We start from the raw sequence: 16,291 nt of genomic DNA on the forward strand, positions 1-16,291 counted from the left end.
TTTTAATTATTTTGCTCTTTGCTCTACTGCAATGGCCACTCTTTTCTTGTTTTTGCTACTCTCTTTCTTTTACTTCAAATTCAAGCTGCTTTAATTCTTTTTCATGTCCAAGCTGTTTCATTTGTAATTGAATTCTAGCCATTTCCAATGATTCCACTATGTTTCTGGCAATTTTAAATGCTGAGTTATTGCCACAATTATCTCCGTCTTCCTCACGCTGTCAGGTAATGTCAACTGCAGTGTTTTTACCAATTCCAAAAGCTTTATTTTCGTCAACTTTTTTAAACCATCATGAGTGACTTCTTCCACCCCCAGGAAACTTTTAGCCACTGAAAGAACCATTATTCTACAAGGCACTTCCTATTTAAACCAAATGCAACATCTGAAAAGAAAACACAAATATCCTCACCACTCATTGTCTTTAAGTCCAATAATCCCAACCCAAACAAGGAATATAGATTTTAATCCTGGCTGAGCCCCCAATTGTTATGATCCAGGCCAAAAACTCCAAGGTGTTTTATGAAGATAGCCTTGACCATAAGATTTTACCTTTGAATTTGGCACAGGTGAGCATAAGTTGTTTCACTCCAGGTATGATTCAATTGACACACTGAGTTTACTGAAGAACACAGTTAAACTATAACAAAAAAAATTAGCAGAACTTTTACCAATTACAAAAACAAACTATGATATAGTATAAACCTTACAATGCATCATATTGTGTGGCACTACCACCATGCCAAATGGGATAGATTCAAAATAGATCTCATAAAAACTGGTCATCTATGAGGCACTGTGGGCCATCAAGAACAGCAGAATGCACACAACCACACTCTGTAACCTCATGGCCTGGCATACCCGAACACTCTACTATTATTATCAAGCCAGGGCACCAATCCTCATTCAGTGAAGCATGCAGGAAAGCAAGCCAGGAGTCACAGCATGCATACCTAAAAGTGAGATTCCAACCTGTCAAAGATGCAACTGCATAAATGCAAAATAGCAGAAGCAGCAGGCTATTAACAGAGCAAAATGATGCCACAATCATAGAAACCCTACAGTACAGAAAGAGGCCATTCGGCCCATCATGTCTGCACCGACCACAATCCCACCCAGGCCCTACCCCCATATCCCTACATATTTTACCCGCTAATTCCTCTAACCTACACATCTCAGAACACTAAGGGGCAATTTTAGCATGGCCAATCAACCTAACCCGCACATCTTTGGACAGTGGGAGGAAACCGGAGCACCCGGAGGAAACCCACGCAGACACGAGGAGAATGTGCAAACTCCACACAGACAGTGACCCGAGCCGGGAATCTAACCCAGGTCCCTGGAGCTGTGAAGCAGCAGTGCTAACCACTGTGCTACCGTGGATTGCATCAAAGCTCTATAGTCCTGATACATCTGATCATGAATGTTGGTGCAAAATTAATCAATTATCTTGAGGAGTAGGGTCCACAAAATATCCCCATGTTCGATGAAGTGGGAACCCAACATGACAGCACAAAAGACAAGCTGAAGCATTTGTGAGCATCTTCAGCCAGAAGTGCAGAGCGGATGATCCATCTCAGCTTCCTCCTGAGGTTCCCAGAATTACAGATGCTGGTCTTCAACTAATTTTATTCACTCAGTGTGACATCAAGAAGGCACTTGATACAGCAAGGCTATGGGCCCTGACAATATCCTGGCTGCATTACTCAAGACTTGTGTTAACGGAACTAACTGAGCCATTAACTAAGTTGTTCCAGTACCGCTGCAACTCAGGCATCTGCACAACAATGTGGAAAATTCCCTATTTATGACCCTTCTGTAAAAAGCTGGACAAATCAAATCCAGTTAATTACCCCCTCATCAGTCTATACTCATTCATCAGTGTGGAAGGTGTTATTGACAGTGTATTATGGAGCACTTACTCAGTAATAACCTGCTTAACAGTGTGTCTTGCCAGTCACACAGCCTTGGTCCAAACATGGATAAAAGAACTAAGAGTGAAATCTCTTGAGAACAAGACAGTATTTGACTGAGTGTGGCATCAAGGCGCCTTAACAAAATTGAAGTCAGTGGGAATTTGGAAGAAATTTCAGATTTAAAATTAATACTGAACCTAGTTTTGTGTGCCATTTGCAGAAGAGAGTTCTAAACTTCTTCCACACTTTGGGGCTGATCTTACTGGCTCATCATGCCGGTCGATGGGTGGGGTGAGCTGGTAAGATCACACGGGAGGTGGAAAATCGGGTTCGTGCCTATCTTCTCAACTCTCGTGATCTTACTGGCCCTGGATTTCTGCTTCGTAAAGGGCATTAGGCTGATTATAATATTTAAATCAATTCAAATTGTGATTTAAATATTATTAGTGAGGTCAGGATGCTATCATAGCAGCCTTGCCGATGAAGGTTCTCACCAGTAAGGACCACATATGGTCCCCATCAATGGGGACTTGACATGGTGGCCTCGCCGGTAGGATCGGAGGCCATTAAGGACCTCTGGATGGTTTGGGGCAAGGCTGGGCAGTGCCAGCCTGGCACCCACCGGGGACTGGGCAGTTTCAAGGGAGGGGCGTGGCCTAAGGGGAGGTGAGGGAGATTGTGCACTCTGCAACTGCAGATTGCCTGGGAGGGGGAGGCAGGAGCTGCGTACTATCCAGTCGGAAATCATACAAGGTGGCGATCGACCAGACTGGGATGCAGGGTTCAGGTGATAATCGGACAAGACGGGGTTGGGGGTTCCAAGCGACAATTGGCTTGGGCTGGTGGAGGGCGATCGATTGGGATGATGGGGGGGCTAACAAATCTCTCTCTGTTCTGTTGCACAGAAAAGAACAGAGGGAAAACTGTTAGCACAGAACAGAGACTGATCTGCGCGTGCACAAATGCGCCCTCTAGTGTGAGCAACCCCCTCCCCCTACTGGCAGGAATAGTGCCATAAGATTGCATTTTCAAACTCGTCCAAAAAACGGATCTGAAACTCTCCTGTTTTCACGTTTGTTCGGCACTTTGAACTTTTTTTGGTAAGGTCACCCCTATGTGTATGGAAGTGATTCTCTCTGAAAGATCGGGCCTCTAATTGATCAGCTATCTCCTATAATCCTGGACACTCCCAAGCAGGCAAATCATTTCTCTCTATTTGCCTTATCGATTTCTCTTAATATCTTGAAAACTTCAATGAAGTCACTCCTTAATTTTCTGAATTCCAGGGAATTATGTGTATTCTTTCCTCATTATATACTTCTGCATCCGCAATATTTTGTTTTTATCATTCTGGTAAAGCTACGCTGCATTCCCTCTCAAAGCCAGTATATCCTTCCTAAGGCATGGTGCTCAGAACCGAACACAGTTGTGTTCTAAACATGGCTTTCTAAAGGCATGCAATGTAGACATGCAATTTTTCTGAGGAGAAATTACTTCTCGCAAAGGGTCACGGGTCTGTGGAATTCATGACCCCAGAGCGTGGTGTATGCCGGTACATTGAATAAATTTAAGGAAGTGATGGACAGATTTTTAATTAGTAATGGGTTTGATGGACTATGGTGAACTGCCAGGTAAGTGGAGTTGAGGCCAAGATGAGACCAGCCATGGTCTCATTATTAAATGGCGGAGGAGGCTCGAGAGGCTAAATTGCCTAATGCTGCTCTTAATTCTTAAGTTCTTATAGCACAATGCAGAAGCCCATATATTCTAAGATAAAAGCAAAATACTGCGGATGTTGGAATCTGAAACAAAAACAGCAAATGCTGGAAAATCTCAGCAGGTCTGACAGCATCTGTAGAGAGAGAATCGAGCCAACATTTCAAATCTGGATGACCCTTTGTCAGAGTGGCTCTGACGAAGGGTCATCCAGACTCAAATCTATTAATATCTCTGCTTCCATCAATACTGCTAACAATGCTGTCTATCTGTATAGTGAATAGTTGCAGCATTAACACAAATCTCTGTGGGACACTAGGGATGTGTGTTGGAGCCTCAACTATTCACTCTGTATATCCTGGAACCAGGTATCCAGGTCTGAAAATCCAAGTAGGCATGCAATTTTTAAAAATGACAGATACTTGTTGCCCTTTCTTTACCATTCTGCTTTCAACTACTCCAATCCTGAGAGGCAGTCTAAGCGCAATACCTTGTTACCTATGTCAAGTGCAGGCCCTGCCCCAAGTTGAGGAGTCCTAAACCAAAATAGATGCCAGAACTTTCCAGTTGTTCACGCCAACAGGATCTTCTGGCCCCACTGACTGCACGGGTTTCCCGGCAGTGTGGGGTGGGGTCAATGGGAAATCCCACTGACAGCGGCGGGAACAGAAAATTCCACCAGCGATTAATGGGGTGCTGCTTGCCGTCATGAGGAAAATGCTACTGGAAGGCCAGAGAATCCCGCCCAAAAGATGTGAGATCACCCATTATGGGATAGTGTTGAGGGAGATTTACTTTACATCTAAACCGTGCTTTTTATACCTTGAGAGTTATTGATGGAACAGTGTGGAGAGATTATTACTCTGTTTTAGTGGGTTTACAAAAGGGAGAATTTATTAAATTGAATGTACATCACTGGGGCTTAATGAGTTGGAATGGGATCAGAGTGGAATGGGGACATTGTTTTATAAATGTCTGTTGCACCATTTCCAGTACAGTGATGGGTTCACTGAAGCACAGTGACATGGTTGAGTAACTCCACTCATTATGGGAGAACAACCAATTGGGGGAGTGGTGCAGAACATTAACCATGAGCAAAGACATGGCTGAATTTGTTTCAACAAAACTGTCCCAACCAGCAGGAAATCACAGGATTAAGAGGATGATATTGCCACAGTTTTCCTTGCTGGTGGGTAAATTTGCTTGGGTAAAATTTATTTATTAGTCACAAGTAGGCTTACATTCACACTGCAATGAAGTTACTGTGAAAATCCCCTGGCCGCCACACTCCAGCGTTTGTTCGAGTACACTGAGGGAGAATTTAGCATGGACAATGCACCTAACCTGCACATCTTTGGACTGTGGGAAGAAACCAGAGCAACCGGAGGAAAGCCGCGCAGACACAGGGGGAACGTGCAAACTCCATACAGACAGTGACCCAAGCCAGGAATTGAACCTGGGTTCCTGGTGCTGTGAGACAGCAGTGCTAGCCACTAATGTATTTTAACATAAATCACATAAAGACAAGATCAGGGATTACTCCTATGGTCAGAAGCAAATAGCTAAAAAAAATTAATTGGCTGGGCCAGCTTTTATATCCCTAATTACTCTTGAACTGAGTAACTTACTAGGCCATTTCAGAGGGTATTTAAAAGTCAGTCACATTGCTGAGATTTTGAAGTCACATGTCAGATGGCAGATTTCCTTCCCCAAAGGACATTAGTGAACCAGATGAAATTTTAACAATATTGGACAATGGTGATCATTAGACTTTTAATTCCAGGTTTTTTTAAAATTCAGATTTCACCATATGCCATGGTGGGATTTGAACCCCGGACTTCTCGGGTTGTAATGTCGGGATTACTCCCAGTGCAACATGCTAGTGAGCACAGAAATAGAAGGATAGTGCAGATGAACGCGTGGCTTAAGAGTTGGTGCAGGAGGGTGAGTTTTAGATTCCTGGATCACTGGATTAGTCTCTGGATTACTGTCCAGTAACAATACCGCAATGCCATTGCCTCCCCTAGGTGCGCATGTAATGGCTTGTAAAACCACAGCAAAGGGTCTCAGCGCATTAAAGATTGTGGGGAGAAAATTGGGTAAAAGAGAAAGGATTGATGCACTGCACGGCCCATGGAGAGCTGAACTAGTTAAGTGGTGCCTCAGAAATACTAAGGAGTGTCTAACACTGCATTGTGGCTTCATATTTATTGATGTTATATGTGTGTTGTGCAAATTCACTTCTGCATCCTCACCTATAAAGCAGAAGGTAATGGGTTGAATCTCTACTCCAGGAGTGGAACCCATTACCAATGACATAGATAGAAAGAGGGATGAAGTCTTGCATCAAGAATTCAGGGAGTTAGGCAGTAGACTAAAAAGCAAGACCTCTCAGGTTGTAATGTCAGGATTACTCCCAGTGCAACGTGCTAGTGAGCACAGAAATAGGAGGATAGTGCAGATGAATGCGTGGCTTAAGAGTTGGTGCAGGAGGGTGAGTTTTAGATTCCTGGATCACCGAGACCATTTCTGGGGAAGGTGGACCTGTACAAACGGGATGCTCTACATCTGAACCAGAACAAGACTAACATCCTTGCTGGATGTTTTGCTAGTGCTGTTGGGAGGAGTTTAAACTAATTTGGCAAGGGGTGGGGACACAGACTAAGGGCACGGAATCATACAGCAAAACAAACAAGTCAGCTGTATTTAGTTTCAAGTGAGTAAGGCCGGGCTGGATGGCCTCTATTTTAACACCAGGAGTATTGCAGGTAAGACAGATGAGTTGAGGGCAATGATTAACACGTGGAAGTGTGATATAGTAGCCATTACAGAGACATTGTTGAAGGAAGGACACGATTGGCAACCCAACATTCCGGGATATAGAATCTTCAGACAAGACAGGGGAGGAGGTAAAAGGGGAGGAGGCATTGCATTATTAGTTAAGGAGCCAGTTACTGCAGTAAGGAGAGATGATATATTGGAGGGGGCACCAAATGAAGCTTTGTGGGTAGAGCTTAGGAATAAAAAAGGGGCAGCCACATTGTTTATTATAGACCCTCAGATAGTCAAAGGGACATTGAGGAACAAATATGTGCTCAGTTTGTGGAGGTGTGTATAAACAATAACAATAGGGTTATTGCATTAGGTGATTTCAATTTTCCCAACATTAACTGGGATATACATAGTGTTAAGGGCTGGATGGAGTAGATTTCTTGAAATGTATACTGGAGAACTTTTTTAATCAATATGCGAAGGGTCCAACAAGGGAGGGAGCTATGCTGGACCTGATTCTGGGGAATGAAGCCGGACAGGTGATTGAGGTGGTGGTGAGGGAGCATTTTAGTGATAGCGATCACAACATGGTACAATTTAAGCTTGTTATGGACAAGGAAATAGTCAAGCTGCAAAATAAAGTTTTGAATTGGGGGGGGGAGCGGATTTTAGTAACATAAGACAGGATCTGGCCAAGGAAGACTGGGAACAGCTACTAATGGTAAAATCTACAGAAAAGCAGTGGGGGGCATTCAAAAAGGAAATGGGGAGGGTGCAAGCCCAGCATGTTCCCTCCAGGGTGATAGGTAGGAATAACAAGTCCAGAGAACCATGGATGACCACAAATATTCAGGATATAATGAGAAAAAAAAGAAAGACTTTTAAAAAGTACAAGGGGAGCAAATCAGTCGAGACATTAGTGAGGTGTAGAAAGTGCAGGGTGGAGCTTAAGAAAGCAATTAGGAATGCAAAGAGAGGATATGAGAAAACTCTGGCTGGTAAAAGTAGGGAAAATCCCAAAATATTCTATAAGTGTATCAATGGGAAGTGGATAACCAGGGAAAGAGTAGGGAAGTAGGGACCAAAGGGGCAATCTGTGAGTGGAGCAAGAGGACATTGGTAGAGTGTTGAATGAATATTTCACATCAGTCTTCTCGCAAGAGAATGAGGACAATGGTATGGAATTCAGGCAGAGAGACTGTGAGGTTCTTGAGCAAATTGACATAGTGATGGACAAGATATTGAAGGTGTTGGCAGTCTTAAAAGTGGATAAATCTCCAGCTCCAGATGAATTATGCCCTAGGCTGCTGAGGGAGACAAGGGAGGAGATTGCAGGGGCTCTGACCCAAATTTTCAATTTCTCTCTGGCCACGGGGGAGGTACCAGATGACTGGAGAACAGTTAATGTGGTTCCACTGTTTAAGAAGAGTTGTAGAGATAAACCAGGGAACTCTCTCTGGAGCGTAGGAGGCTGAGGGGTGACCTTATAGAGGTCTATAAAATAATGAGGGGCATAGACAAGGTAGATAGTCAATATCTTTTCCCAAAGGTAGGGGAGTCTAAAACTAGAGGGCACAGGTTTAAGGTGAGAAGGGAGAGATACACAAGTGTCCAGAGGGGCAATTTTTTCACACAGAGGGTGGTGAGTGTCTGGAACAAGCTGCCAGAGGTAGTAGTAGAGGCGGGTACAATTTTATCTTTTTAAAAGCATTTAGATAGTTACATGGGTCCAATGGGTATAGAGGGATATGGGCCAAATGCGGGCAATTGGGATTAGCTTAGGGGTTTTTTTAAAAAAAGGGCAACATGGACAAGTTGGGCCGAAGGGCCTGTTTCCATGCTGTAAATCTCTATGAGTCTATGACTCTACAAACCAGTGAGTCTCATGTCAGTGGTCGGGAAACTATTTAAGAAACCTTTGGAGGAGAGCATCAATCTCCACTTGGGGAGGCAACGTTTGATCAGGGATCGTCAGCATGGCTCCATCAGAGGGAGGTCATGCATAACAAATTTGATTGAATTTTTTGAGGAGGTGATCGGGTATGTAGACGAGGGTAGTGCAGTCGGTGTAGTTTATATGGATTTCAGCAAAGCCTTTGACAAGGTCCCATGTGGGAGACTTGTAAAGAAGGTAAATTCACATGGCATACAGGGTAATTTGATCAAGTGGATTCAAAATTGGCTCAGTTGTAGGAAACAGAGGGTGATGACAGAAGGCTGCTTTAATGACTGGAAGTCAATGTCCAGTGGCGTACCCCAAAGATCTGTGTTGGGCCCTCTATTATTCTTCATTTATATAAATGACATTGATGAATATGTGGGGAGTAGGATTAATAAGTTTGTAGATGACACAAAGATTGGACGGGTGGTTAAGAGTGAGGCAGAATGTCTTGGGCTACAAGACGATATAGACGGAATGGTCAAATGGGCAGATACGTGGCAGATCGAACTTAATCCTGAAAAGTGTGAAGTGATACACTATGGAAGGAGTAATTTGACAAGAAAGTATTCAATGAATGGCAGGACACTAGGAAGTTCTGTGGAACAATGGAAACTTGACGTGTTTGTCCAGGAAGGGGATGTTAGTAGGGTGGTGAAAAAGGCATGTGGGATACTTGCCTTTATCAATTGAGGCATAGATTTCAAAAGCAGGGAAGTCATGTTGGAGTTGTATAGAACTTTGGTGAGGCCACAGCTATTGTACCATGTGCAGTTCTGGTCGCCACGTTATCGGAAGGATATGTTTGCATGGGAGGGGGTGCAGGGGAGATTTATCAGGATGCTGCCTGGGATGGAACATTTAAGTTATGAAGAGAGGTTGGATAGGCTTGGGTTGTTTTCGTTGGAGCAGGGAAGACTGAAGGGCAACCTGATTGAAGTGTACAAGATAATGAGAGACATGGACAGAGTGGATAAGAAGCAACTATTCCCCTTAGTTGAAGGGTCAGTCACAAGGGGACATAGATTCAAGGTGAGGGATAGGGGGTTTAGGGGGGATGTGGGGAAAACCTTTTTATCCAGAGGGTGATGGCAGTCTGGAATGCACTGCTTGGGAGGGTGGTGTAGGCGGGTTGCCTCACATCCTTTAAAATGTATCTGGATGAGCATTTGGCACATCGTAACATTCAAGGCTATGGGCCAAGTGCTGGCAGACGGGATTAGGTGGGAGTTCAGGTGTTTCTAATGTGTCGGTGCGGACTCGATGGGCTAAAGGGTCTCTTCTGCACGCTATGATCCTATGATTCTAGGTTAACCCTGCAGTGCTGAGGGAGTGTTGCACTGTTGGAACCATCTTTTGGTTGAAATGTTAACAAGGTCTCATCAATCCTCTTAGGTGGATGTAGAAGATTTCTATTTGAAGAAAACCATGGGTTTTCTCTTTGGTTTCTTGGCCAATATTTATCATTAAACCAACTTCTAAAACAGATTACCTTATCATTATCTCATTGTGGAAACATGCAATACTGTTCCATCATTGTGTTTTTCTGGACTTAACCTTCCAAATTCCTGGGACATTGCCTTGTGCAATTTGGCTGTTGTGTTTTCTACATTATAACTTTCACCACACAGTGAAACTTGTACATCCTCCTGTGCACTCTCTTCTACATTGTACATTAACTACTCTGATTGTACATTCTACAGTAACCATGCTGTGTGTCCACATCTTTTTTCAACCATGCCGTGAAACACTGCATTCTACACTAACCATGCTGTGTGCTCACATCCAATAGTTTCCCCACTGCATGATGGTACATCACAGTAATAACCACTGACTGTACGTTGGCAGTAACAATGCTGTGGAACTTCACTTTCTATAGTAACCAGTTGTGTGACTGCTCATCCTATAGTAACCAGCTGTGTGACTGTTCATCCGATAGTAACCAGCTATGTGACTGTTGACCCTATAGTAACAAGCTGTGTGACTGTTGATCCTATAGTAACCATGCTGTGTGACTGTTCACCCGATAGTAACCATGCTGTGTGACTGTTCACCCGATAGTAACCATGCTGTGTGACTGTTGATCCTACAGTAACCAGCTGTGTGACTGTTCACCCGATAGTAACCATGCTGTGTGACTGTTCATCCTATAGTAACAAGCTGTGTGACTATTGATCCTATAGTAACCATGCTGTGTGATTATTCATCCTATAGTAACCATGCTGTGTGACTGTTGATCCTATAGTAACCATGCTGTGTGACTGTTCATCCTATAGTAACCATGCTGTGTGACTGTTCATCTTATGGTAACCAGCTGTGTGACTGTTCACCCTATAGTAACCATGCTGTGTGACTATTCACCCTATAGTAGCCATGCTGTGCGACTGTTCATCCTATAATAACCATGCTTTGTGACTGTTCATCCTATAGTAACCTTGCTGTGTGACTAAACATCCCACAACAACCCGTCTGATAATCCTTCAGTCAACAATTCTTCCATGTTCCTTCTTCCGTTGGGAAAAAGATACCATAGTCTGTGATCACGTACTAACCAACTCAAAAATAGCTACTTCGCTGCTACCAGCAACTTTTGAATGGACCTACCTTGCATTATGTTGATCTTTCTCTGCACCCTAGCTATGACTGTAACACTACATTCTGCACTCTCCTTTCCTTCCCAATGTATGGTATGCTTTGTCTGTATAGCACGCAAGAAACAATACTTTTTATTGTACACTACTACATGTGACAATAATGAATCAAATCAAATCAAATTTGTGTGACTACATCCGATAAGTACCATTGTCTGCAACTATAGAGTAACCATTTTAAGTGATTGTATATTGTATATTGTACTCTGGCTGGTATGTCTGTACACACTATAATACAGTAAGAGTTTTAACAACACCAGGTTAAAGCGACTCTGCGCTGTCGTGTGTCGTTCTCCAAGGCGACCTTCACGACACACGACAGCACAGAGTCGCTGAGCAGAAACTGATAGCCAAGTTCCGCACACATGAGGACGGCCTAAACCAGGATCTTGGATTTATGTCACACTATCAGTAACCCCACAGCTTGCCTCCTGGACTTGCAGAATCTCACTGGCTGTCCTGTCTGGAGACAATACACATCTCTTTAACCTGTGCTTAATGCTCCCTCCACTCACATTGTCTGTATCTTTAAGACCTGGTTGGCTGTAGAGATTCGCATTCTAATCAGTATTCTGTAACTTGATTTTGTGTCTCTGTGCCCTGTTTGTGAGCAGATTTCCACTCTATCTGACGAAGGAGCAGGGCTCCGAAAGCTAATGGTATTTGCTACCAAATAAACCTGTTGGACTTTAACCTGGTGTTGTTAAAACTCTTACTGTGTTTACCCCAGTCCAACGCCGACATCTCCACATCACACTATAATAGCCATGACTTACTCAAAGTAACCATGCTATGACTGTACGCTGTACTGTAACTGAGCTGTGTCAGTGTAAGTCATACTGTATGTTGTATTTGGTGACATACTACAGTCACTGTTCTGTGTCAGTATAAATTCTAAAGTAAGCATTTTGTGCTTTTCTCTTTTGCACAGACCCTGTTGGATTTGGGTGCTTCTCCAGACTACAAGGATAGCCGGGGGTTAACGCCTTTGTATCACAGTTCGATGGTGGGAGGAGACCCTTATTGCTGTGAACTGATTCTGCATGACCATGCTAATGTTGGCTGCATGGATGAGAATGGATGGCAAGAAATTCATCAGGTAAAACTATTAATTGGCAGGCAGGAGACAGGATGTACTGGCCGTTGCACTTGAAATAGCTGTAATTACAAGTGTGAGTGGTTAGTTAATAGCTCACAGTGGTAGCTCACAGGTTGCACATGACTGCTCACAGCAGGAGTCCTCAAACCACTGGAGAGTGGTGGATGGTTATGGAAGGGACATCAAGTTTTTTGAAAGCATGAATTTTGACTTGATTTGATTTATTATTGTCACATGTATTGACATACAATGAAAAGTATTGTTTCTTGCGCGCTATACAGACAAAACATACCGTTTATAGAGAAGGAAACGAGAGAGTGCAGAATGTAGTGTTACAGTCATAGCTAGGGTATAGAGAAAGATCAACTTAATGCAAGCTAAGTCCATTCAAAAGTCTGACAGCAGCAGGGAAGAAGCTGTTCTTGAGTTGGTTGGTATGTGACCTCAGACATCTGTATCTTTTTCCCGATGAAAGAAGGTGGAAGAGAGAATGTCCGGGGTGCGTGGGGTCCTTAATTATGCTGGCTGCTTTGCCGAGGCAGCGGGAAGTGTAGACAGAGTCAATGGATGGGAGGCTGGTTTGCATGATGGATTGGGCTACATTCACGGCCTTTTGTAGTTCCTTGCGGTCTTGGGCAGAGCCGGAGCCATACCAAGCTGTGATACAACCAGAAAGAATGCTTTCTATGGTGCATCTGTAAAGGTTGGTGAGAGTCGTAGCTGACATGCCAAATTTCCTTAGTCTTCTGAGAAAGTAAAGGTGTTGGTGGGCTTTCTTAACTATAGTGGCGGCATGGGGGGAGCAGGACAGGTTGTTTGTGATCTGGACACCTAAAAACTTGAAGCTCTCGACCCTTTCTACTTTGTCCCCATTGATGTAGACACAGGCATGTTCTCCATTATGCTTCCTGAAGTCGATGACATATCTCCTTCATTTTGTTGACATTGAGGGAGGGATTATTGTTGCTGCACCAGTTCACCAGATTCTCGACCTCATTCCTGTACTCTGTCTCATCGTTCTTTGAGATCCAAACCACTACAGTGGTGTCGTCAGCAAACTTGAAAATCGAATTGAAGGGGCTCCTTCTCTAGTTACGTATTCGAGCAGAGGGCTTCTGCAGAACTTGAGCCTGCCTTTTTTCTTAGGTTCAGGTCATTTTCAAAGCCCTAATGTACCTCTATCATTCCACCTTCCCTTGGAGAAGTTTATACTGAAAAACAGAGGGAGGTCTGAGCAGTCACTCCTTCAGCCACTGACTTCAGTCACTGTCCACTCAGCAACCAGATGTCTTTTAGGCCTTAATAACCCACAGGAGATATAAGGAGATTGCTCGTTATTACTTCTTATGGCTTCCAATCTGAGGTCCTGAGCTCAATCATGAAAAGCTCGTATTCATAATGGTGAGGCCAAGGTACGCTGGTGGTATTCCAGCTCATTAGCATTGCACTTGAACAACTCTGTTGCTTCCAAACTAAAGCACAAAAGAAACCGGCAAAGGGAGTGCAGACTTGACAATGTTTTCAATTGACAACTTGACAATGTAAAGCAGAGGGAAATTGGGCCAATGTCTCCATTGATAGCAAATCTCAGTGACATTGCACAACAGCTTGTTTGTTTCTGGATTACATGAAAAAATATAAAATAGTGATTTTCTTTTGACCTTCAGTCTTTCCACCATTAATAAGGTCCTTTTAGGGAGGGAAAGCTACCTTCCTATTTGACCATCCATCTCTCAGCTCACTGACCTATATTTACTTCAGGTCGACACACAACTTGATTTTAAAAATCTTGTACTTGTGTTCTAATCCTTCCATAACCTCACTCCTCCTTTGTGACCACTGTGCCTTCATGAAATGTATTTTAATCCTGTTTCTCTGCAGTTCTTTTTTAAGCAGCTGTTTTTTTTGTATTGTTGCCATGATGTCTGTTGAAGGCATATAATGGGCCTTTTTGTTTATTTTTAATTTGAGCCTAATACAGTGTCCTGGAGTTTTACAAGTTTTACGACCTATTTGAATTGTTGGGGGAAGATTGATTGACAGGTCATGGTCAGGTGGTTCCTTCACAGAGGAATCCAAGGATTCACTTTCAGTTTGGCTAGTTAGAAGCTGTTGGACTCCAGACTGCAAGCAGTGTGTTTCTGGGTCTCTCCCCAGTATTAGAAATTTAGCTCTTGGTGGCTGGCTAGCAAGTAACTAGAGGCAAGGAGTGCCTCTGTCTCTTGAATTGGTTTGCTGGCTAAAAGCTAGAGGTCAACAGTGGCTCTATCTTTACCTCGAGATATGCTGGGAGTTGCAGGATAGGGAAGTCAGAGTTTCAATTTTCCATCCAAAGGACTAAGTCACAACAGGTGTTGCAAAACTGCAAGATCCAGCATCACATGAGCAAACTTAATTTTTGTGTTAAACCTGGAATAGGGGTGTATATTTGTAGGGGTGCTTATTTTGGAACAGTATTGGAAGCTGTTAAGCTTTATATAATATTATGGGTTTTTTCTTGTTTGTGATGGGTAAAAAGTTATTGCTAATTTTCTTGTTATATGTATTCCTAAATAAACTTTGTTTGATAAAAGCTCCTGAGCGGGTCATTTGAATCACACCTGGAGGGAAACATCTTATGCTTACCTGTGCCAAACTTCAAAGTGCAAAACTTATGATCTAGGTTGATTCCATAAAACACCTTGGAGTTTCTGACCTGGATTATGACACCCTTCTTCTGCAATCTTGCTTAGCCCAACAATCCTTCAAAAAGCCTGCATTCCTAATTACCCTTGAGAAGGTGGTGGTGAGCTGCCTTTTTGAACCGCTGTAGTCCCTGATGTGTAGGTATGCCAAAGTGCTGTTAGAGAGGCAGTTTGAGAATTTTGACTCAGCAACAATGAAGGAATGGCAATATATATGCAGGGCAAGATGATGAGTGATTGGGCGGGGAACCTCTAGGTTGTGGTATTTCCAGGTATCTGCTGCCTGTGTCCTCCTACATGGTAGCAGTTGTGGGTTTGGAAGGTGCTGTCAAGGGAACCTTGGTGAATTCCTGCAGTGCATCTTGTAGATGGTATGCACTACTGCTACTGTGAGTTGGTGGTGGAGGAAGTGAATGTTTGTGAATCAGGTGCCAATCAAGTGGGCTGCTTTGTCCTGGATGTTGTTAAGCTTCTTTAGTGTTGTTGGAGCTGCACTCATCCAGGCAAGTGTCCGAGAGTATTCCATCACATTCCTGACTTGTGCATTGGTGGACAGGCTTTGGTGAGTCAGGAGGTGAGTACTCACCACAGGATTTGTGTCCTCTGACCTGCTCTTGTAGCTACAGTATTTGTTGCTGTAAGACAGTTGGAACAATCTGAAGATTGAAATTTAAATAGAGTTTCCAGTTCAGGGCAACTGTCCTTCGGACGTTTGAACTTCTTGAATTTCCATCAGAGGTGTGGCAGTAATTCCCATCACATACCCTGTTCGGAAGCTACAGACCAATATCTCTATCTTGTGCTCAGTGTTAATTTTTTTCTTTCATGTGATTTGGGCATTGCCAGTTGAGCCAGCATTTCTTACCTATTCCTAATGGCCTTTGAGAAGGTGGAGGTGAACTGCCTTCTTGAACCGCTGCAGTTCATCTAGTGCAGGTACTCCAGCAGTGCTGTTAGGAAGGGAATTCCATGATTTTGACTCAGCGACAGTAAAGGAAGGGTGATATATTTCCAAGTCACTGTGCTATGTGACTTTAAGGGGAAGTTCCAGGTGGTAGTGTTCCCATGGATCTGCAGTCCTTGTCCTTCCAGATGGCAGAAGTAGTGCATTTGGAAGGCACTGTCAAATGAATGTTGGTGAGTTGCTGTAGTGCATCTTGCAAATATTACACACTGCTGGTGGATAGAGTGAATAAACATTTAAGATGGTGGATAGGGTGCTTATAAATAGGGCTGTGTTGTCCTGGGTGGCTTTGAGCTTCTTAAGTGTTGTTGGCACTGCACTCATCCAGGCAAGTGGAGAGTACTCCATCACACTTCTGACTTGTGCCTTTTAGATGGTGGGCAGACTTTTGGGAGTCAGAAGGTGAGTTACTTGCCACAGGATTCCTAGCCTCTGACCTGCTCTGATTGCCATAGTACTTATATGGCTAATCCAGTTCAGTTTCTGGTCAATGGTAATCCACAGGATGTTGATAGTGGGTGAATTCAGTGATGGTAATGCTATTGAATGTTAA

The 16,291-nt window shown here is 43.4% G+C and overlaps 1 protein-coding gene across 1 annotated transcript in view; it reads left to right on the top strand.

Moving 5' to 3' along the window:
• shank3a (SH3 and multiple ankyrin repeat domains 3a) overlaps positions 1–16,291 on the top strand; it is an 832,189-nt gene that overhangs the window by 133,171 nt on the left and 682,727 nt on the right. The window contains exon 6 of the mRNA XM_078235726.1: positions 11,923–12,090. Coding sequence (XP_078091852.1) covers positions 11,923–12,090 — 168 coding nt within the window. The remainder of the gene's footprint in view (positions 1–11,922; positions 12,091–16,291) is intronic.

Source organism: Mustelus asterias, chromosome 19, assembly GCF_964213995.1.
Source record: "Mustelus asterias chromosome 19, sMusAst1.hap1.1, whole genome shotgun sequence".
NCBI lineage: Eukaryota > Metazoa > Chordata > Chondrichthyes > Carcharhiniformes > Triakidae > Mustelus > Mustelus asterias.